Source organism: Nomia melanderi, chromosome 11, assembly GCF_051020985.1.
Source record: "Nomia melanderi isolate GNS246 chromosome 11, iyNomMela1, whole genome shotgun sequence".
NCBI classification, from domain to species: Eukaryota; Metazoa; Arthropoda; class Insecta; order Hymenoptera; family Halictidae; genus Nomia; species Nomia melanderi.
Genome location: NC_135009.1, coordinates 12110704 through 12136011, shown reverse-complemented (window position 1 = coordinate 12136011; position 25308 = coordinate 12110704). Strand labels below are relative to the sequence as shown.

Here is a 25308-nt window from a genome sequence, read left to right as displayed (position 1 = left end):
ACTGAATATTATATATAATACTTTGTAATTTTGTTATATCAAATAAAGTGTTTAAGAGTCACCTATCGAGGGCAAAAGGTTAAATGTTAGTATCTGCGTCCCTAGTTGGGGTCATTGACACTGCATTAATAATTTTCGTGTAATGGGGAAATGTTTTATTTTATTTTTTAACTTTTGCTTTTTTAGCTCTTAGAAGTTTGTTTGTTTGTTAATGTACAGTGTGCACTTAACTGTTCTTCTTGGTACCTCGCAAACACGATTTCTGCGTAAGTTCGTACTTTCCTCAAGCAATGCACGAAAAGAGGATATAAACAGGAACTCGTGCAAAAGAAAATAGTAATTAGTTGCTCAGATGTCTATCAGCGGATCTAGGACAATGCAAATAAGGTTTCACTGAATTATGAGGAAGACTTTCTCGTTTATTGCGTGTTGCCCAACCAGCTCTAATTAGATTACATATTTAATAGTAATGGAAATATTAATTGGACGTATCCATTGAAGCAATTCAACGTTCTTTCTCATCTCTTGTTACGTCGAACTTTTACTTCGTTTCAGAGGTGTCAACGTCGATTTAGATATTCATAAATCACTTTATGAAAGTGACGATTAAACAATCATTAAGGAATTTAAAATATAAATCCGATTGATAATATATTTTGAATATTCATTATTGTCTAATATTTACACTAATATATATATTATTGTATTAAAATTCCTTCGTTTGCTAAAATGTTACAATTTAACTCAGCACAAATATTTTCTTTATTTTATTTTCTTATCTATTAATTAGCTTATGACTTTAACACGAGGTTCAACAACCGAGACAGTTCAAGTTTTCACGTAAGCTCCGGTTCCTGTCCTTGCAACGAAGGGAAAGTGTAATTTTACTTTCTCTTCAACTTCTAATCGAGTTGCCACTAAATACCAATTATAGAGGGAGGGAAAAAATCATCAGCATTGCTTTTCGGTTGCAACGTAAAGCACACGCACCCGCGTTATAACCAATCGATAGAAAGTGGTCCGACTATACCTGTTTTACTTCTCGCACCTGGAAGAATTTTCCAGCAGTCGGAAAATAAATGTTCCTTAATAAAGAACTGTTAATTGTACTCAATTACATGTAACGCACTCGAATGTGCAGTAATAATTCACTTTTCATAGAAAAATAATGACAGTTTCATGTTGTAACAGGTGTCCTTTATAAAATGTAAGCTTCCTTTAAAGATATTATTAAATACTTCGAATATTCTATACCAATAAATGATATAATATTGTCTTCAATATTCTATATAATCTTTGCTTCACTCTTCTCACTATTGCATTCTTCTTTTGAAACAATAATCATTCCGATTATCAAAAGGAAAAATTAAACGTATTTCCTATTTTCATTCCCAAACAGGCGTTTCCTTTTATTCTATTTTCTATTTTCCATTTTCCATTTAAAAACTACAATACAAATCAAACACATTTCCCATTTTCCACTAAAAATTGAAAATACAACTCAAACACATTTCCCATTTTCCACTCAAGATTGAAAAAGCAACTCAAATACATTTTTCCATTTTCCATTTTCCGTTTAAAAACTAAAACACAAATCAAACATGTTTCCCATCTCCCCTTCAGAACCTAAAACACAAATCAAACACATTTCCCATCTTCCACTCAAAACCTAAAACACAAATCAAACATATTTCCCATCTCCCATTCAAAACCTAAAAAAAAATCAACCAAATTCCCCCTTTAAGTTCGATTCGACTTACGGCGAGAACAAAAGTTACAATTGTGTACTCCTGTGAAGTCGATATTTATTAAGTTGATTAGCATTTTATTTCGGTAAAATTCATACTAGCTTTCGCTTGTTTAACCAGGAAATCTAGTGAGAAATAGAAGAAAATTCTTAGTATTTTTATAGAAATCGTTTCTTAATTTAACCCTCAGCATTCTAGATGGTTTTGTAATTAATTAGCAACTGCAATCAATTTTTATAGTGTCCCTAGCGAGAATGAACCATGTTATAACGTTTCTCAGACGTTTTGTTTTCCTTTTCTGTACAAAATTTGGATGCGTGGATAATCTATGATCTTAGGGTAGTTTTTTGAAGATTCATTAAAATATTTAATATCATAACTGCTGCGATATTGAAGTCGACAGAGTCTAAAGGGTTAATAAATTTGCCGCTTCAAGTTCGATTCGACTTGCGGCGAGAACAAAAGTTACAATCCTGAAAAAAGAGAGAACGATCGGTGGAGTCCTTGGGCATCTTAACGCGCCCGCTTCTTTCGAACAATGAAAACTTAAAGGTCGGCCGCAGAAAAAGGCTCTGGACGCGATAATGAAATCCCAGGGCCGAGTCGAAACGGCAGTTCCCTCCGTCCATCAGCGTACGTCACGGAAATTGAAACGTTCCGCGACGCGGCGGGGTTGAACGGCAACAACAGGGACGATCGTCGGTTGAATACGCGCGAGCGAAAGATATCGCCATCGCATTCGGCTCCTAAGTGGTGGGCCATGTAAGCCGCGTCGAATTTATAGTCCGATTCGCCACCGCGCCCCCGCAATACGTTATCTAAGCACAGTGTATTTCAGCTGATCAACCAATGAAATTAATTGTACAGGAGTCCGTACCTGCGTACATCTGTCCGCTCATTTCTCCTTATTAATGGAACCCGATATAATTATTCCTTTAATTAGAGACGAGGAGCTTAGGCCATTAGCAAGCCGAACGTACTTCAAGCTGCGCGAAGCTTTACGACGCTTTCATTTAGAATCTGGATATTATGCTGATTTGAGACGCATGCTCACTTATGTGGTTTGTTAATCTTATGCTAATTCCCAGTGAATTTATGCTACTTTGATTTGCCCTCTCGTTCCTCTTTATTAATGGAGCTCGATGTTTTCGGATTTTTGGGCTACATAATTATTCCATTAATTGGGGATGAAGAATTCTGTTGAGCTGAGTTGCGACTTTGTTTTCTTTTATGTTAGAAATGGGAATTGATGTCTATGTTATTATTAGATTCTCCACACATCCAAATTTTCTACTAAGGAAAATAAAAGATCGAAGAAATGATACAGCATTTCTAATTTTCGCTAGAAGTACTATAAAAATTAGTTGCAATTGCTGATAGATTACGAAACAAACTGGAGTGCTAAGGGTTAACCCTTTGACCTCTGAATGCTCCAATATTGCATCAGTTATAATATTAAATATTTTAACGAATCAAAGAAACTACCCTAAAATTATTCGATTTTTCGCACATCCAAATGTTCTACTAAGGAAAATAAAAGATCGAAGAAACGTTATAGCATTTCTCATTTTCGCTAGAAGTACTATAAAAATTATTTGCAGTTGTCGATAGATTACAAAACAACCTGGAGTGCTAAGGGTTAAAATGTATCAAATAAATGAACATTTGTTCGTATCGTTTGGCCAGGAATTTATGTGGACGTGTTATCAGGGAAGCGAGAGGTTCCTCGAACGTTCGAACGCATCACCGAGATGGGAAAGTAATGGATGACAGAAATACAGGTAATTAAGTTACGTACACGTGTAATAAGATTGTAAAATACTCTGTATCGAGTTCAAACAGGTTCGTCGCGTATCGGTTTCATTTATTGGATTCCCAGATGCGCGTAATTATACGTCCACCATGTATGGTGGAACTTTCGAAGGAAAAAGAACGAGAAAGAATGATTATGGCCCGGGACACCGTAGGCGTCCGTGAATCGAATTTCCGATTCCACTGTGCTCTTCCCGAGTCTTTCCACGATTTTATGGCACGACCACGAAAATATTCCGCGCGGTCATGCACAACTTCGTATCAAACATTCCTTGTAAACGAAATCAGTTACTAATTGCTGTACAATGAAACGATACGAAAATTTCTATTGTATTTCCCATGAACGAACACTTTAAATCATCATTCCGATTAATATCATCATCCGATCATCATTCCGATTAACTTCGATTTGTTTCGCAATTATTGATATCTTAAAAGCATTGAATACTGGGAATCACCTTGAAAATAGTTTCGTTTGAATACTGTAACGTATATCCGAAGAAACTGAAGATAATCTATTGTTACAATTTTTATAGGGACTAGATATCATATTAATATCATTCCTATCGAATATTCGTTTATTAATCAATATCATGAAACTCGACTATTAATCGCATTAAGCTCAGTAATTAGTGTCAAAGACATCTTAGCAGAAAATAACGTTTCCTTATTTACTCCGCTAATCTCTCCTAAAATTCATTTGATCAATTTCCTTCACTCAATTTCAAAAACTGATCATCTGCAGCTAATTAGAAAATATCGAGTACTTCCAATGAAAAACTTCCGAAGTGCAAAGGGTTAATACATCATCTGCAATGTTTCCTCGAGTACATTCACAAAATTCGATCGTTTTTCTAATTATTAACGCTCTCACATTGTATATTTACCCAATCCTTGCACCTGATTCGCAGACCACCCGAATAGTCCAACAGAGCGACAGTCCACGGCGGCGCTCGAAAAATCGTCAGGATCGAGGACCAAGAATATTTAAACTGACAACGGAGCCTAATCTGACATGTACCCGGGACGCTTACAGCGTTAAATCATTTATCCGAAGACGCGATTAATCTGTCCGATCGTTCCGTTTCTTTTTTTTTCCTTTTCGCCGGAGCCTGGGTGTGGGCACCGTTCGGCCTTCCCAATCTTTTGCTCTTGTTCCCGGCGAAGTTTCCGCTGAAAAAGTTCCTTCGGCCCGGCGACGGGTGCCCGGAGGTGAGGCCGGATAATCGGCGCGGACCTGCGGCACGGCCTCCGAACCGAAAAATCGAGGAGTAAAGGACCGCCGCGCGGGAGTGAGAGAAATATGAGCGCGAGACGGGCCGAGCTCTGTGATGCACGACGCGCAGAGGACGGAATAGGACGAGGGATGAATAAAAGAGAAATAGAACAATCGAAAAAAACGTTAGAATTCTGCGGGTGTGCCGCGGAAATTGACCTTGTTTTTTATCCACCTTTATTTATAGCCGAACCGAGCGTTTATATTAAAATTCTTTTTCCCCTCGAGCTCCTTTGTTTCGCCGATTCTCGGCGTAACCGTAAATTACTTAAAATTCAAATGAAGGAAAGGTCGTAATTGAAATGTAATGAAACGCGAATTGTTGGAGTTGTATCAAGGTTTTAATCGAAGGTTGAATTAAGATTTTAATTAAAGTAATCAATGTTTAATAGCGAGTGTCCTCAGTTTGCAGTGATTTCGATGTGGTTTACCTATCATTTGTTCCTGCAATGATTGGAGTAGTTAGGGAACTAGAGGAACATTCGATGCTGTGAATAGGAAGAATTGAATTACATTGTCGACCAATTACATGCAGAAGCTATCTCGTGTCACCGGTTGTTGTTTCGTGATTAACCCTTAGCACTCCAGGTGGTTTTGTAATCTATCAGCAACTCCAACTAGTTTTTACAGTATCCCTAGCGAAAGTGAAGAATGCTATAACATTTCTTAGATTTATTTTCCTTCTTAGTGGAAAATTTGGATGTGTGAAAAATGTAATAATTGTAGGGTAGTTTCTTCAAGATTCATTAAAATATCTAATATTATTCCTGGTGCAATATTGGAGCCTACAGAGTTCAAAGGGTTAAATATGATAGTGAAAAAATCCAAATAAACTTCAATATACTTTATTCACATAGAATGAATTGAAATATGAATGAATTGAAATATTATATATAATTGAAATATGAACGAATGAATTGAAATATTATATATAATTGAAATATGAGTGAATGAATTGAAATATTATATATAATTGAAATATATTGTGTTTGAAAAATTGAAATGGCTAATGCAAGTGCGAACACGAGTCAACTCGTGACCGGCCAACAATGTGTTAAGAGATTTATTATTGAGAGTCGAGGTAAGCAACCGTGAGAGATGCGCTGTTATCGTTGATCACGTTTTATCGTTGTCGTCATTCTGGCCGGACGATTATTGTTAGATACTCGCTTTATGACTGTAGCGTGGGGTCTCCGTTTTACTATAAATGTCCGGCGCACGGTGGACCTTTCGGATTAAGAGGGAATCTGCTTCATTTTCTCATTGTGCCTCTACGGCTGTTTAGTAGGCATTCCTTTGAGCGCGGAACTCGCGCAGCTATACAGCGTACCCTTAAACGAGGCTACATAACAACAAGCGAATTCCTGTCACGACTGCAGTACAGTGTTTCACATTTTATCTCTGCGCGACAGCGCTGGCAGGTCCCGTCGGCCATTTTGCTAACCGTAAAAGAGATCCTTTAGACGGATACGGTTTACGTCTAAATACGTCGGAACTTCAACGTCGGAGCCTATTCGGCATTGAAAATTTACTGGCTACTTTATAGGGAGTCACTGAATATTGTATTACCAAATTGTTTACGATATTCCCTGCAACTTCGATCTGATCGTTGAATCGCGGAACTTATGCGTCGGCGATTATAAAAATATATTAGCGACGTGAAACGAAGATCTTGATGAGGTTGAATGAAACTTTTTTTGAATTGTCGAAACTCCAATGTCGGAACCTATTCCGCATTGAAAATTTACTAGGTACTTTATAGGGAGTCGCTGAATATTGTATTACCAAATTGTTTACGATATTCCCAGCAACTTCGATTTGATCGTTGAATCGCGGAGCTTATGCGTCGACGCTTATAAAAATATATTAGTGACGATGAAACGAAGATTTTTATGAGGTTGGATGAGACTTCTTTTTAATTGTTTATTAACTTTTGTATTTGGAAATTTTTCAGTAGAAATATTTGAACATTTTTTGATGAGATAAAGACATTTTGTGAAACTGGAAGAGAAATCATACATTGGGAACAAAGTTAATTTTAATATTTCTTAAATTATGCGTTTGAAAAAATCACCTCTCGAGTGCAAAGGGTTAAGATAAATCGAAATAGGGAATATTTTTGTACGATGTATTTAGATGGGAATTTATGTAAATATTCTTTACGGGAAGTTGCATTGAAGCTGTAATTCTAAATTGGATATTTTTAGAATATTTGTACGATACTTTTGAAAATTGTAAAATTTGCGAATGTGAGAAGGGTATTAATGTCATTATATATTGATTTAAAGTGGTAGCTTCATTTTTATGGTGAATCGAGGCCATTAAGCGTCATCGCGGAGGTCTACAGAAGAGTTCGATTGCGCGCGGTTACTAAAACGAACGGTTATTGTAAAAACGTTGACAAGGCTTTGCGAAACCAGTTTCACTAAAACCAATCACGTTTCACGATTATGTCGAATTATGGCTGGCCAGCTACTAGTTAATGCATAATCCACGTTTTAACGGACGTTGCATAAAAAATCTTCCGGTAATGCACGGATCGCTCTGTATGCCTTTAGTCTCTCGGACATGCGTGCCATTCTTTCATGGAGCTACGATTATCGATGAAATTTTTATCCATGAAACAGCATGTCCGCTCCAGCTATGTTCTAAATAACACAGAAATAACTAAAACAAATTCAACTCAAATAACAATAAAAATGTGCATCCTAAATTACCGTCGTCAACTGCAAGACAACGTTAAAGTCAAACAACGAAATATTCATGACGAATGACAACCGGATGAATTCAAAACTACTACACGCATTAAAATGAATTTTACGATCAATCGAAAATTCGGGAAGTCGATCGAGGAAAAATGATTAAAGTCACAACAAATTATAAATATAGAATGAGCCCGATAGAATCTTCTCCAACTGAATAGATAATAAAACAATCAACTGCAGTTTGACAAGAAATGCAGCTGCAAGTTACGTTCCGTATTGACTTTCTTCATAAAATATTAGGTTACACTCAAGTTTTTGGTAACTTTTATATTTTTCGATATTGCTCCTCGTGTTCTCGCTACTTTGTAACACGTTCGCGAACAGTAAAAATTTTAGCGAGCCGCAAAAGTAGAAAAAGTGCAAATGCCGTACTCAGAGAGTTAATAATTCCAATAATTCCAAAAAATTAAGGCCATATAGAATTAAATTTCAATATTATAGCATTCACGTCCGCGAACGTGTTAACAATACTGCCTTACAGAAATTAGCGTGTGCCATGTATGGTGCACGTAGCTCTGAACGTGTAAAGAAACAATGTTCTCTCACCAAGGACCGCGTGAACCGGCAATCCGCGCGACGCTGACAATCGAAGCATCTATCTATGCTGCGAGCCTCACAGAAATCATCGGGGAAACACACAAAATCACCGTGCCCGTTTAACTGTTCCGCGGGAGACCCGGCGACATGCAAATCGTCCCGCGCATGGAGAACCAAGTGCTGAGGTCACGCGTGACTCACGACTGTACGCGGCATTTTTGCCAAAAATCGTCGAGGCCCCGTGGGCCCATCGGGCGGCGCGACGCGGCCCGGTGCCGGATATCTGGATTTCAGGATTATGAGAATTCGCTCGGCCTCTTCTCTTCCCTCCCCGCCCCCGGCCCCGCCGTTTCATTTCGCATTTTTTCCTCCCGGCCCGAGCGGATTCTTCCTTATTGCCGTATAATAAAAAAGCCGATGATCCCCGCCGCCCGGCCGTCCGGGCCCGGCAACGTAACCAGCACCGTAAAATCCCCATAAAATTCACGCAATGTCCTGGCCCAGGACGCGAGGGGGGAAGGGTCCGCGAACTGAGACATTCAAGGAACTCGCAGGCTCCGGCCGGGTATCAGCGTGCATTTCGGTAATGAGAGTCCTGCTAAGACTCCGGCAATCTCCTGAGTGCATCTACCTCCGCCACATTCCTCCTTTGAATCGCGGAGGACCAACGATTCCTTGAATTACGTAGGATCGACGAGCCTGATTCGCCTTTTTTCTTCCTCTCGTATCGGCCGGCGGTGCGCGTGGGACAGTTTTCTGGAAACCCCAGAAACGCTTGAGCGATGAATATTTTATTTAGCGATGAAAGAAGCGAGGGACCTCTGAAAGAGTGGTTCACCGTACGATTTTTTTGAAGCTTTTTGCGGCGAGGTATTCGCCGAGTTATTTCGAATAAGATGGAATGATTGATAGAGGTCCTTTGTACCTCATTTTAGGATCAATATTTCAGGAAGATTCAAGAAAGCCTGACAATTTCTAGCATCTGCTATTCAACTATTATTATAAACCCAATGTCCAACATACTCCGTGAATACTCGTGCAACTCGAAAGGTTATTCCAAAGGTATCTGTTTCAATTCAAAGTTCCAAATTCGTACTACCCGTTCACACTCAGCATTCCCAAAAAGCGATCACTCTATTCGAAAACCTCTCTATTGGCAAACGACCTGAGTCCCCAAGCAATCACTGCATAACACCCAAGCCGAAGCAATGCAAGACAAGTACCCCATAAGGACAGCCAAAGCATCACCGATTGCATAAGGCCGCGCAACAGCTCCGGCGATCGCGACCTCGCGACAGAACGGGCGGCCACTACCGTTACAAAAGAATCGCAGAAAACGCTGTCCGATGGGCAGCTACACGAGTACCCGCTTACATGCCCGAATACTCGGGTACGATTTCAGCGAGCAGGGACCTTGACATCCTACGCGGTCGAGCGGCGCGAGCTACCGCCGCCGCGACGCCATTTTTACGGAGCCGCCGCGTCGCAGGGCACGCCGGAGGATCAACGAATGATCGGCCGGCCGTTGCTGACCGGTCATTCTAAATCTCCTCCAATAAGCGCGTGCAACCACGGCGGCCTCGTCCTTGCCGTGCTCTGTGTGCTCCTCGTGTCGACCCCCGCGGGTCCCTGTACAACATGGAGGGGAACACGAAACGCGGGCAGACCGATGCAGAGAGGAACCCCGTGCACTTCCTGAGCCGCGAAACCCCGCGCCGCCGCCAGGATCCCGCGCCCGTGTAATTGGGGTCCTGCGAACCTACTCCCTACGAAGCCTGGATGGTGGGGGACGCCCTATGTAAGCCCTCGAGCCGTCCAGGTCCAGACCATCCAGCATCAGGACATCGCGCAAAGGATTTCAGACAGTACGACACGGTGACTCGGTGAACGATCTCTGCCCGTTCCGGTGATTGTGGCTTCCAGCTTCGAGATTAGGGGATTCAGACTGGTCGCACGGTATCGTTGAAGTTCGGACTGCACCTTGGGACAGAGGGTTAGAGGTCAGGATGAAGATCGTCTTGGGATTATTGCTCGTTACGGCTCTGGGTGCCTGCGACGCTGCCAGGCGGACCACCACGGCTGCTACTGTGCCTAACTATCAGGGCAGGCAACTGGGACACCATGGACATCAAGGTTAGTAGAATTTTTCAGGATAGACAGAATTTGAGGGTAGATCTGGAACTTTTTGGGAAGATTGGGATTCGATTAAAGGCGTCTCTTGGATGATGTAGATTGAGAATTCGATGGATTAGATTGAACGAAGCAATTTTAGTACTGTCTATGATTCTGTGATTATCTGTTGATAGATTCTAATTATTGAAGGCTTCCGATTGATCGGTTTTTGCATTCGTTTAGAATTGAGAGGAGGAAGACAGTTTGGGATTGTGTGCAAAGTTGATCGGTATTTTCATAGAATTTTAAGGGAATCGATCTTTTTCAATGTTTCGCGACAGAGAATGTCTGGGACCTGATAGAGCTTCAGAAGCTGGACAATCCCGATTTCTGGAACAAGAATCCGACTTCGTCGACGAACGTTACTGAAGATTCGGTTACGTTGACCGGAAGACAGAATTATCCTGGTGTACCAAACCCTGGCGACTCGAACGAGCTACCAGGACCGATAGTAACCGTTAAGCCGATACCGCCGGTTCAACCACCGCCAGGGTGCTACGAGCTGCGCGGACAGTTCCCGAGTTCGAAGAGCTGCGCGAACTATCTGAACTGTTGGGACGGCGTGGTGATCGAGCAAAGTTGCCCCGACGGTCTGCTGTTCAATGCTGTCAATTTGGTCTGCGACTATGACTACAACGTTAATTGCGGTGATCGACCAGTGCCAACACCGAGTGAGTAATACTTTTCATAGAGATGCTGGATTATATTATTTACGTTAGTATCTTTCGAAATACATTGCTTTGAATAATCTTAGAATCAAGACACGATCTATCATATTAGATAGCTTCTAGTGTACTAAAAATTCCATCAGTTCATATATTATTCTATAATCTTCATTTTATTTCATTAAATAATTATTCAACTGAATAAACCCTTTTAGCTAACGTAACCCTTTGCACTCGAGAGATGACTCTCGCTTGATTTAAAACAGTAAAACTATAAAATTTGATATTTAATATTATTAGTATAATGCATTAATCTGAGAAATATTGAAATAAAACAGCTTTTTTCCAATGTACGTGTGATTTCTCTTCGAGTTTCACAAAATATCTTTATCTCATCAGAAAATGTTCAAACGTTTGTAGTGAAAAACTTCCGAGTGCAGAGGGTTAATAAATAATTAACAAAAGGTCTCATCGAACCTAATATTTTTAAAATCATTTCTAAGTTTTGAAGTGTAAATAACCATGGTCATCCCTGAAATAACCAACGAAATTACCTTAAAGATTTTGAAACTGTACACTGCTAATACCTCAATGTTTGCAAGGAAATCACAAAGTTTTGAAGTGTCCTAAATGATTATCGCTAACCATGACCATCCCTCAATTAACTTAAAGATTTTGAAATTGTACATTACTAATACCTCAAGGTTTGCAAGGAAATCACAGTTTTGATGTGTAAATAATTATCGCTGACCATGATCATTCTTGAAATTACCTTAAAGATTCTAAAATTGTACACTGCCGATACCTCAAGGTTTGTAAGGAAATCACAAATTTTTGATGTGTGCTAAATAATTATCGCTAACCACGATCATCCCTGAAATAAAAAACGAAATTACCTCAAAGATTTTGAAATTGTACACTGCCAGTACCTCAATGTTTACAAGAAAATGCATGAACGATGAAAGTTGTTGAAAAAATCTCGTTCGCACAGAACCACCGCTGCCAACAGGCTCGAAGCTGTGCCCAGACCCGAACGGCCGTTACAGAAGTGCGACGAACTGCTCGGAATTCTACGTGTGCGTTTTCGGGAAGCCAGTCAAGTTCAGCTGCCCTCGCGGCCTGGTCTACAATGACGTAAGAAACTCCATTCTGAAATTGCTGCTAGAGTACACGCGGAATATTAAAGCCGCGAAACCGGCGTTGTTAAGGATCGTTGTACGGTCATTGTCGAGCTGGTGCCGCTTCCCAGCGTCCGCGGTCAAAGGCCGCGACCGAAGACTTCCGTCGTCGTTCCTTGAAATCAAATTCGATGTTAACGCGTCTGACGTCTGTTTCCACGTAGCGTCCCGCGCAACCAGTTCGTGTGATGACTAAAACATTCCCGACTGGTCCACTTGAAATTCACATCCGTCCGAGGGGAAAATATCTCGCGTTTGAATATTTGAATCAGCCTTGTCCAAATATAGCGAAATCGCGTCGCAGTCTTTGAAAGAGAATATTAAACGATCGCGACACGTTTGAAATTCACGAATCGAAAAGTTCCGAAGTTAACTGATTTGAAGGATTCGATAAATGAAATATTTTACTGTAATACTTATAAATATAATACTGGCATTTCACTTAATACTAGAACTACCGTCCAGTTAAAATGATTAACTTCGATTTGTTTCGCAATTACTGATATCTTAAAAGCATCGAATACTGAGAATCACATTGAAAATAGTTTCATTTGAATACTACAACCTATATACGAAGAAACTGAAGATAATCTATTGTTACAATTTTCATAGAGACTAGATATCATATTAATATCATTCGTGTCGAACATTCGTTTATTAATCGCGTTGATATCATTAAAGTCGACTATTAATCGCATTAAGCTCAGTAATTCCAGTGTTAACCCTTTGCGGATGAAAATTGTTGAAAGTATACAAAACCTTCTGCGAATTCTGCTAAATTAAACACTGAATGCTTAAATCATAGAGAATAAGGAAACCGTGTACTGATTTCTTGCTGTTCGAATCGTTAAATCATTTGTTCACAACTGGGTATTCCAAACATGGAAGTTTGATCTCGGCGAAACGCCGACATTCGACCGGGTTAAAGGCATCTCATCAGAAAATAACGTTTCCGTATTTACTCCGCTAAGCTCTCCCGCAAAATTCATTTGATCAATTTTCAATTAATCCTCGATTCGTTCACAGCTGCTGAACGTATGCGACTACCCGTACAACGTGGACTGTAAAGGCGCAGCAACACCGAAACCGACGCCTCCAACCCCAACGCCATCCCCAGTCACGCAACGACCGACTCAACCGACGCAGCAGCCGACTTACCCGTCGCCATCTTACCCTACGAACCCGAATCCGTATCCCACGAATCCGAACCCCTCGTACTCCAACCCTTGGCTGACCAGCAAGTTCAGCTCCGACCCCTGGCAACGATCCTCGTCGCCTCAATTGGACGTCGACAAGCCAGAAGAGGAGGAAGAGCAAGAAACGTCTTTCACCGAGCAACAACAGCCGCAACAAGAGTCTCAGTCCGAGGTGCCGACAAATCCGTGGAACTTGATACAGAATATCCCTGCCAGTTTGGTGGCTGTACCCTGCCAGAATGGGGATGTGCACAGGTTGAACGACGCATGCACGAACGTGGTTGTTTGTAGAAACGGACGACCACAGCTGGTCCAGTGCTCAACAGGACTTGCGTACGATAGACCCTCGGACTCTTGCCAACCCCTCTCCGTTACCAAATGGTAGGCATTTTTTGGGATAGATAGCATAGAGGTTTGGTAGAATGGTTGGGAGATTTTTCGAAATGAGAGAGGCTGATGTACTTGATATTGAAAGTACCAGACGAGTTGAAATGAATTTTTCCTGATTTCTTATTATAGTATAATATTTAATTTAATATAATATTTGATAGAATCGTTGGGAGATTTTTGGAAATGAGAAAGGCTGATTTCTCATTTTTGTGATGATTAAAGAGTAACAGATGTTCCTCTGGGAAATTATTAAAGAAATTGATTTAACAATACGGAAACTGATTTGAAAATCAATTGAAGTCTTAATGGATTCTTAGAGTTTCTATGGAGGAATTTTAAGAAGTCAATTTAACTGCTTAGTAGTTTTAGTGTTAATCCTAGGTTTCTTAATGTGTTCAACTGTTAAGCAGTTGCTTTGATAAGAATTAGTGATCTAGGATTTAGAGATTGAGTGAATTTTGATGGATTCTTGAAAATGATTAGTGGTTTGCTTTTTTGAAGTGTAATATTGCATTAGGCTATGGGAAATTGATTTTGTTCATTTTGTTAGGAGTTGTAGTGTGTTTGAAATGTAATAATAGGTTTGGCGGAGTTTATTAAATCTGCATTATGATTTTGGGTTTTCCAATTAGGTAGTCTGTTAATAGTTAACAGCTTTTGTACTGTTTAATAGCCTTTTTCATTTGTTTTTGAAAAATGATAGACCATTCTATTGGACTCTGTGTAATTGGACTCTTTAACTCAGATGTTAAGGGTTCTGAGTATTATAATATTAATGCTATAGAAACATTGTATAAATCTCTAATACAATCCTTTTTTTCTTTTCAGCTAATTGACGTGTCATCTAGATTTAACACTTTGTATTATGTACGCTCGCCTTTTAAAGTAAATAAAGCATCGACTTTTCCTATAACCCATGTGTACTTTCCCTTTTTATTCGTCACAGTCGAAAAGGTTTTTTGAAACGTAAAATTTGGTGGAAAGTTGGTAGTGCGAAATAGCTGTGCTTAATCAAATGTAGAATTTATAAATTCTATGTAATGTTTAAATCAACAATACAAAAATTATATTTACGTGTTGAAAAAACACATTTTTGGAATCGTCCATAGTTAAAGATGATGAAATATAGATGATATTTCAATAAGAAGAAATACAAACAATTGACAACTATATGTACCATTGTTGTTTCTGGTTTATCAACTAAGAATTTATCCACTGGATGGTAACGAAGAATCTAAAGAACAAAATGGCGAATCGTTCGATCCTCCACTGTAAGAGTGCGACACTGTAGCTCCATGTTCTCCAGAAACATAAATGGTAAATACACTAGTTACAAAATAATGAGCAACAATTAAATCATCACACACACCCTTAATATCTAATTATTTATTCAAATATTAAACGAAGCTTCCAAACTACTACTCAATTATTTTAGAGCATATTGTTCAGCACGAATCACGTATCTTTCATTTTATCTAGTCAAATCGAAATAAAAATTTCAAACTGTACCAATTTCTATTAAAACATAATTCATCCCTAATTTTCAAATTTCATAATAACCACTATTAATACGAAACACGAGAAATAATCACTTTCAATTCAATTATTTTGAGATGTATCAATTATATTTACGAATTAGCCGTGCCGAAATTTTCATCTACAGATGCCAATCAACGCGATGAAATTAAAACGTTTCCAAAATCGAATGAGAAATCAATATTCCGTAAAGCTCGAGTGAGTTATTAACGGCGAATGCTAATTTCTCCTGAAATAATTGGCCTTGTAATATACTTTCGAGGAATGTACAAAGCATCACCGATTTCTTCAAGCTTTTACATAATCCTTCGCTCAACCTTTCTTCATCCTTGAACGATATTCCCGTAAGAACCGTCAGCATCCACTTCCGATCACACACGACCGGCCGAAGTGAGAACGATTTTCATAACTTCTCCCTAATTAGAATCTCACGGTTGATCAACCGCCGGCTCGAAAAAGGCGCACGAAAACCGTGGACACCGAGCAGGATTTTTGAAAGCGAGCTAGAAACGATCGCAACGTAATGCGAGCGTCAATTTCACATAACTTCCTCGAAAAATTTCGTAATTACATAATAAACACTGTCTTCGAGCTACAAATTTGTTACGTTCCGAATTTATTGCTAACATTCGTTACGTAAAAACCGAACGAAAATATAATTGAACGTTAATACCGGCGGGTAGGCGCGAGGCTTTCTAAATAATATTTTTTAATAACCGCGGACTCTTTATACAATTGATTAAATCTCAGATTTATTTGGTTGAGCAATATGTAAATCGATACTTATGCAAATCTGTGATTTCAGCGGGCAATTCGTAACGACAGCATTCCTAAACCTCTGAAGCTTTTATTCGAAACGTTATTTATTCAGGAACACTCATAACTGTTATTAAACATCGCAAATTCCCCATTTTATTCAACCCGTAATATACTCTAAATTCATACCATCGTTTCTTCCCAAGATCTTAATTAATCTTTAAGGAAACAAATCGATTAACGAACTGCAATGAAACAAACATCTATATTAACACGTACAATCTCTCTCCATTAACTACAATCAAACCTTCAATCAAACTTACAAGTTCGTCATTTACAGGTTTCATCCGTTTGCATTCGTAATTTCATTCAGATATACATAAATCTTTATACATATGAATACACACAATATTCCAAGCAATATTATCTATCGACTTATATTAATACACAATCTTACACGACGATATTCAATAAAAAGAAACGTTCAAATTCCGAACACTACTCACAGTTTTGTACAAACAATTCTTAATTGAACAGACGATTTGAGTGTTTCATTCCGCAAAGTCTAGATTTATTTTAATGGTGAACCAATGAACGTATACGTGGATAACTAATTACGTTCGAGGAATTCCAAGTGGAACGCGACTGTATTGCCTCGGCAACGTTCCGATAGCTGAAAACAGTGGCAGTAACGTGTTCCAGGACAACAATGGCAACAGGGGCAACGGGAATTGTTAATCCGTACCTGAATGGAACAGAGCACACTGACAGTAAAGAGATATCACTTTCCCGGCTTTCATGGTGCCACGCCCGACTACCGTACTCCTGTACGAACTTGAACGGAACGCGTCGCGGCCTCCTGCGCATACTAAACCAGCTGGCCGCCGATGGAAAAGAGGAAAAAGAATAAACCCATAGAGATTCTAAAAACCCACCTCGCCTTTTACTGCGCCTCGTTAAAGTGGAAACGGGAATATAAAATGGCGGATTGTCGCGATCATCGTTCAAAATCGCCGGTTTATCCTCGCCCGTTCGGTATCCGGCGATCCGCTATTTAAATGCAGCGGAAACCGCCGCGGAATAATTAAGGGAACTTAGAAACTCGAGAAATCGTGCCGGGACGTTGTATTCCTTTCTTCCTTTCGTCTCCTCTCGATCGGAAAATCAACCTCGGCGCTATTTCGAATGAATGTTTATAGAAATCTCGTGAAATCGAAGTTGCTTCGTTGAAGAGAAATTCCACGCTCATCCTCGAATTTTAAGGGAACTTCGAATTTCGAAAGTTCTCCGAGCAATGGTTATTAACGAGTACGTTGGTTAAATAATTGATTTCAACGCTAGCTTCACAGTAATTGTTTTCATTTTACTTTTATCGCTTGTATTGACCCTTTGCACTCGAAGCTTTTTCTCACTGACATTACCAACAACTGAAGTAATTTTAATAAAGTATATTAACATATAAATAAACGATACAGGCACGAAAAGAAAAGTCGTAGATGTATTTTACTCTTTTATGAATTATAAATATTATAATATATTTAACGACAAAATTTGACAGTTTGTAATGACAAATTTTCAGCTCTGCTCCGGAGCCCTGCGAAGGGTTAACTTACTCGTACATCTCATAGTTTCAGTTAGATCATTCTATAATTATGTTTTCAAAGTTATTTTAAAGAAAATGTGTGATTTTGTTCATGGGTCAGACTCGTGTCGGTAGAAATTAAGAGAAATTTCAGGGTCAGTTTAGGTTTCGAGCGATCTGCGAAGGAAAGGATGAAGGAGCACACCGTTTCGAGTATTACGAAGATTAAATAATGCATATTTAATGCCTATAATAAATGTAAACGTATAATATCCTTCGATAACTGGGAATTGTTACCGATAAAGCGACTGTTACAAGCCGAATCGCGGAAAGGCGAGAAGTCAAATTGTTCTGCGAGTGTTCTGGAACAGCCTCGACCTTTCCGGAAAAGTTTTCGATTTACGGTAAACCGACGCGGATGCCGCGTAGCCGCCGAAGACAAATGAACGTTCCGCGCAATGTTTGCGCCGGCCGGAGTATCTATTAACTTTTACGAGACCGGGTTGGATGAACTATTAGAAAATTACGGGTTATCACTACGAAATTTCATCAGCTCCTTTCTCTCGCGCCGACAACGGACCGAGGACAACGTTCTTTAGCCGGGAAAATTCTGCGGTGCAGCGGAGAGCATTATGAAACGCAGTTTCCCGCGATGAGAAAATAAGGAAACTGAAGATACCTTTCTTTTATCATTGAAACGAACAAGCGGAATGGTGAATATTTTATGAGATGATGATCGAGATTTGTATCAGTAATTATTTTGATTTTATCGACCTTCATGGGACTTTATATCTTGGGAAAATCACTCAAATGGTATCCTACAGGATAATAATAAGGAAAAAGATATTTCTCATTTCGGTACTTAGAGTATTTACAGACTAATTATCAATCCTTTGGTCTATGATTGATTTCTGAACCATGACACAACTTTGTCATGAATACTTTATTGAAGAAAGGGAAATTCTAGAGTGTGTACCCATAGCTCTAAAGTATAATAATCGATAACGGAAGATTAATATTTCATTTGAATTCATCGAGAAATATTTCTCCTCGTTAAGTTCTGTTTAATGACGAGAAGCTTTGAAACTTTTAAAGGTCTCGACGCGATGCGAATAGATTCCAAAATATCGTTTCTACAGAAGAAACAAGCGCAAGATAAATATTTAACGAGTACAGGAGATAACTAACATTCACAACAGCAACCTACTGTAATAATCCACAATAGCAATTAAAAAGGAAACGTTCTAAGCTTTCAAAGAACTCAGAGGTTACGTTACGCGAAGAATTCCGACAAATCTGTGCCGTCCACGTAGAGGAGAGAAGACAGTGAAAGTGGAGGAATCCGTTATTCAAAATTACCACGGTTTTTCGATTGAGAGAAGAGCCGACCGCGCGATTAGTGAACATTTCAGAATTTCACGGATTGCGTAAGGCGGTGACAAAAATTGGAGACGAGAAGGGAGGGTCGCGTCGCTGGATCCGTGATTCTTACGCGGAAATGATGGACGATGAGTTATCAGCGGGGATATTCGGTAAAGCATCGCGCAACGATCAGCGGGAACAGAAGGAGGAAGTCGATGACTCTATTACGTGACGGCGCCTATCAGTGAGCTATAAATTCAAGCTAATATTCCCGGTTCGGGATCAGTTATGCTTGAAAACGAGCGTGCCGGTTACGTGTCCAGCGAACGCGCGAGATTCGTCGATTCGGACACACCGGGGACACGTGTTCCGCTCGCATACCTCCAGCAAATACGATTGACGTGTCGCACTACTCATATAACGAAAACTGAAAGTTACCAACATGTTGCTAAACAGTCCCTGCTATACAAAATGATTTTCATTTGAAAAATACAAATTTTGAGCAAATTAATTCCGTTTCTCTACTTATACAACACTGGAATCGAAATGAAAAATATCCATTGTCATTGAAAAAACTTCATAATATCCCCATAATGTTAAAAATATATGAACACCATATGTTTGGCTCTATACCTTACAACTTCTGTCTGAAGCATTTATTTCTATCACTCATATTTCTGAAGTTACTGAGTTTTCTTCAGGAAACAGACGTTTGTGCTTTCCCTATGATTTCTATATAACTTAACGAATCTACACAGTAGTTAATAATTTTCTATAACAGAATATATCCTTCTATACCTACATTTACCTTAAACATTAAGGATTAATAACAAAAGATTCGCAAAGATTTGAATCCACATTTTTCTTCGAATCCAATTGAAAATTATCGTCGCGAGTCTGACGCGATATCGTAAGACAAAGCTGTTAACACTAAACCTACCGAGTTGAATTCACTTTTGGAAATTCCTTTATAGCAACATTAAGAGTGCATTTATCGAAACTTTTTGAAATATTTATCAATTTTTTGAACAATTTCTTCGAGAAATATCTGTTATCTCTTTAACCAGTTAACTCTGACGAGTATAGTCGTCATGATAAAAGTAATGACCATTGACTATTTAAACTGTAATTTCTGTGAAAAGTCAATTTGTTTTAATCCCTGATTAACCCTTTGCACTCGGAAATTTCTCACTAGAAATTTTTGACATTTTTCGACGAGGCGAAGACGAATTCTTTGAAATTAACTCGAAGGGGAAACACAAGTATATTAAGGAACAAAGCTATTTCATTCCAATATTTCACGTACTGAGGCGTTATACAAAGTTCAACATATCATATTTCATAGTTTCACTGCGTCAAATCAAATGGTGACTAAGACTCACCTCCCGAGTGGAAAGGGTTAACCCTTCGCGGACGAACATGCTTTGAACTATACAAAACCTTCAACAAATGAAGCTAAATCACACATAAATTGCTTAATTAATATAAAAGGAAGGAAACTGCTAATCTCTTGTTTCAATAATTACATCATTTGTCTGCGACTTAGTCTTCCGAACACGAAAATTTCATCTCACAGAAATGTCGACGTTCGTCCGCAAAGGGTTAATAACTGCGAAAAGAAGAAACCAGGAATGGGTCATCTCGACACGCACCTTGTAGGTTCAGTGTTAACGAGAAAAAAACCCTTTCTCCGTCTGAATGTAGACACAAGCAACCACCCGAGGGGGTTGACGAACAAAGATAAAGATACCAGCGCTTCTTTACGAGCGCTCTCGCATATCCCGCGGTGTTTAGGTCGGTGCACCCTTCGGCGGACACATTGTTTCAGGGCCGAGTTCCCGCGAGCCACGTGGGCGGGCCAGCAGCATTTCTCGCGGGTGACACACCGGACAACGCGGGTCTCTATTCCGCGGCGCGAGGATTTCGCGCATAGAGGCACGTCCCCGCCGCGAGAAAAGCCTTGGACTAAAAGAAACGAAAAAAAAGGAAGAAGACGACGCGACGCCCGTGCGTTTCCTCGCCCACCCGTCCCGGCCGCCATTGCGCGCCGGCCATTTTTTCCCTTCGAAAGGTAAATATCTCTTGGAAGTCATTGTTACTAGGTGTGACTCGAATTCTTCGGATTCCCTCTTTCCTTATCCGTTCCATTCGTCCTACCTCGCCACCTTGCTATTCGTGCTAACCGCGCGACCGATGGCGGACCCACCGGATTCTTGCCAAGGGAGAATAGGATTCAAAGGTCTCCAACCAGGTCCACGTACGCGGAGATCCTGATGTGTAGTTGTTTTTTGAAATAACTGAGAGGTTGGTTCATGTTTCATTTCATTTGACTCTGTTAGCCGTGGAGACTTTATTTGATATGATTGAGAGCTTCATGTTTGGGAGTTGTTTTTTTAAATGACTGAGAAGTTGGGTCATGTTTCATTTCATTTGACTTTGTTAGCCGTGGAGACTTTATTTGAAATGATTGAGAATTGATGTTTGGGAGTTGTTTTTTTAAATGACTGAGAAGTTGGTTCATGTTTCATTTCATTTGACTTTGTTAACTGTGGAGACTTTATTTGAAATGATTGGGAGTTGTTTTTTGAAATGATTGAGAGGTTAGTTCATGTTTCATTTCATTTCACTTTGTTAACTGTGGAGACTTTATTTGAAATGATTGAGAGCTTCATGTTTGGGAGTTGTTTTTTTAAATGACTGAGAAGTTGGGTCATGTTTCATTTCATTTGACTCTGTTAGCTGTGGAGACTTTATTTGAAATGATTGGGAGTTGTTTTTAGAAATGACTGAGAGGTTGGTTCATGTTTCATTTCATTTGACTTTGTTAACTGTGGAGACTTTATTTGAAATGATTGGGAGTTGTTCTTTGAAATGATTGAGAGGTTAGTTTATATTTTATTTAATTTGACTTTGTTAACTGTGGAGACTTTATTTGAAATGATTGAGATATTGGAAGTTGTTTTTTGAAATGATTGAGAGGTTGGTTCACGTTTCATTTCATTTGACTTTGTTACTACCAAGACGAATTATTATAGTTCACTCAATTAAACCATGATTATTCGAAAACATTTCTATATTATAAATAATGCTAGCTAATGCGGTGACATTCAGCTAGATGAACTTGCAACAATAACAATGCAATTCAATCAAATGATTTAATATTATATTTTTTCCATTTTGAGTGCTTTGCTCTATGAAATCATGCGGCGTTCAGCGTGTTAAACAAGTGACTAAGAGGTTGATTCACGTTTCATTTCATTTGACTTTGTCAACTGCGGAGACCTTATTTGAAATAATTAAAATTTCGATGTTTGGCAGTTGTTATTCTAAACGAGCGACTAACAATTTGTTTCATGTTACCTATAACCTAATTCGGCTTTTCTAACTTCAACGAATTTCAAATAATTTGATCTCGCATTAACTATAAATATCAACTCTTCACTTTAAGATCAGCCAATTTTCCTTCTAAACTGGAGCAAAATCACCGAAAGTGGCACTTCGAGAGTGAAAAGAAGCAGATCGAAAATTTCTAACGAAGCGAGCCACCTATGTCGAACGCGTAGCGCTGGTAACATCATGATGCAATTGCACCAGAGTTGACCTACAAATCTCTAAAATATTCATCAGCCAGTCTCCTCTAAAAAGGGACTTCAGGCACAAACGAATCCCTCACTTTCTCTTTCGTCCGAGCATAGTCCCCGAAGATAACACCTATTCCCACAAACAATTCCTCTAAATTCCTGTGAACAGCGTCTGCCCGTTAATGTCCCTTTTCCTCTCGGCCCGAGGAAGAAGACAATCGATACCCATCGACGGAGTATCGCACGGTGCACGAAGGGGACAAAGGATTTGAACAAAATCCGAAAGTTCCCCAACCTACTTCGATCGAGGGCGCAACTAGGTCACCTTGCCGGCGGTTTTGCAACAGTCCGATAGTCAGCCGTCTAAGAAAACCATACGTCGTGCACACATAGACGCGGCCGGGCACGTACTTGTACAGGCATATACACCATGCTCTGAAAATCCGGTTTTGGGAAAATAACGCGAGGTGTCCGGCTCCTCCGGTGGGACTGATCCTTTCTGTTCAGCGGGGGCCGTGCTCGGATAAACTTTCTTGAAATTCCTGGAACGCATTAACCGCAGCCCACTCGCCGCTTCTCCGGCTTTGTTCGATCGGGGGGCATTGCAATTATGCAAGATTGAAGACAACTCGCCTGTCAATCTCTCCGGGCGAATTCGAGCCTTCGATTATTCTCCCGTCGCCCTCCGTTGTCGTTATTGCTGTTACCCGCTCTGTCGGAGTTGTCATTGTTAACCCTTTGCACTCGGGAGGTGACTCTCAGTCACCGTTTGATTTGATTTGCAAAATTATGAAGTCTTTTATATAATATTAAGTATGATGCATCGATATATGAAATATTGAAATAAAATAACTTTCGTTCTTTGTGTATGTTCTCTCGTTAGTTTCAAAGAACATCGTCTGTATCTCATCGGAGAATGTTGAATATTTTTAGTGAGAAACCTTCGAGTGCAAAGGGTTAATGAAGGATCGAAGCGAAACAAAGGAGAATTAAAGGTTTGTTGAAAAAATGAGGAATTCATCGCTGGAAGGATCATGTATCATGTCAAGCTTTACGATGACGTGTATACTCGTCAAACACAGTTAACTGGTTAACCGTTTGATGTTTAATACTAAACTTTGTAAACGCATCATTATGTGAAATATCGAAGTAAATTACTTTTGTCCCTTAATTTATTGATTAAATTATTTACACTAGTCGCAACAAGCATCGTCTGTATTTTATTAAAGAGCGTCGAATATTTCTAGCAAAAACTTTTGAGTGTTAACCCTTTGAACTCGGAAGCATTTCACTAGAAACATTCGACACTTTCTGATGAGGTAGACGACGTTATTTGAGATTAACTAATGTGAGAATACGTAAATTAAGAAAAAGAGCTATTTTATATCAATATTTTACCCATTAGTGTATTATACAAAATTGGATATTATATATAACACTTTGTAAATTTGTTCTATCAAGTCAAATGATGACTGGGAGTCTCTCGAGTGCAAAGGGTTAAAATATTTTGCTGAACGGGAAATTCATTGACTCGAGAAATGAGAAACGAGAAGACAATTAGGTTTGTAGACTGCTAATGCTTTTTTCTTTATTGTTGATTGCTAGTGCTTCACTTCTAGTGTATATTCGTTTGTTATTCATTAGCAACGTTTTTTTTTATTTATTAATTTCTGGTGTTCATTTGTTTTATTCATTAACTTCTGGCACCTGTTTACTCATAGGAAGTGATTATGCATTTATTATTGATTTATTGCTAACATTGTGAACTGTTACTAGTGATTTATTTATTTATTTGATTCTTAGCCAAGAAGAAAATGGTACCGATGCATTGATTAATGAAACGCCTAATTTCCCCGGTCATTAAGCGAAGAAGAGAATATGTTAAGATAAATTTTGTCACCAGCGATGTCGCCTTCGTTACTGTCAACGATCTATGTTATTCTTTTGTGGAAAATAACGATCGGCATCTGACAAGGTCGATGGCGTCGACTGTCGGGGACGCTTGAGAAATGGAAGGCCGCTTTCCCTTTCTCTTCGCTTTTCAACAATGCTCGCGACCGTTCCCCGGCATATTTCAATAAAATAACACGTCGAAGTATGACAGTAGGAAATGCATAGACTAGTGCCTCTCTAATTAAACTACCGACAGTCTACGTAAATAAAAATGTGAAAAGGAACGTTTTAAAACATATTCGCAACATTCAATTACAAAACTAAAGTCCGATTCAATGATCCAAGTTAATTTATTAAGTTTACAGATAACTAAATAACCAAATAATCCGTATAAATTAGCAAGTTCATTGATAACTAATCAAGTGAAATTATCGTGTTCACAGATAACCGAAACTTCGAAGAAAATTTCTATATTTCGATCGATGACAGTAGGAAATGCATAGACTATTGCCTCTCTAATTAAACTACCGACAGTTTACATAAATAAAAATGTGAAAAGGAACGTTTTAAAACATGTTCGCAACATTCAATTACGATCCTAAAGTCCGATTCAATGATCCAAGTTAATTTATTAAGTTTACAGATAACTAAATAACCAAATAATCAGCATAAATTAGCTAGTTCATTGATAACTAATCAAGTGAAATTATCGTGTTCACAGATAACCGAAATTTTGAAGAAAATGTCTATATTACACCAGCCATTTCTAAATTACAAGAAATACTAATTATTCCATCGTATCCCTTAACCTTTAACACTCCAGATGGTTTCTTAGATCTTTTATTTTCCTTCTTAGTAC

General features: G+C 39.1%; 2 protein-coding genes across 3 annotated transcripts in view; one reads left to right on the top strand and one right to left on the bottom strand.

Annotated features, from left to right (window-relative positions):
* LOC116430669 (protein obstructor-E) overlaps window positions 1–25308 on the bottom strand; it is a 119507-nt gene that overhangs the window by 47020 nt on the left and 47179 nt on the right. The window lies entirely within an intron of this gene.
* Window positions 10145–13734, top strand: LOC116430674 (uncharacterized). Its single transcript, XM_031985143.2, has 4 exons — window positions 10145–10271; window positions 10592–10981; window positions 11967–12109; window positions 13180–13734. Exons 1-4 carry the CDS (start codon window positions 10145–10147, stop codon window positions 13732–13734), a joined length of 1215 nt encoding a protein of 404 aa, XP_031841003.1.

Coding starts and splice junctions, on each gene's coding strand:
- LOC116430674 (XM_031985143.2), top strand. CDS start 10,145: ATGAAGATCGTCTTGGGATTATTGCTCGTTACGGCTCTGGGTGCCTGC. Junction 10,982..11,966: donor TCGACCAGTGCCAACACCGA/GTGAGTAATACT, acceptor TCGTTCGCACAG/AACCACCGCTGCCAACAGGC. Junction 12,110..13,179: donor GCGGCCTGGTCTACAATGAC/GTAAGAAACTCC, acceptor ATTCGTTCACAG/CTGCTGAACGTATGCGACTA.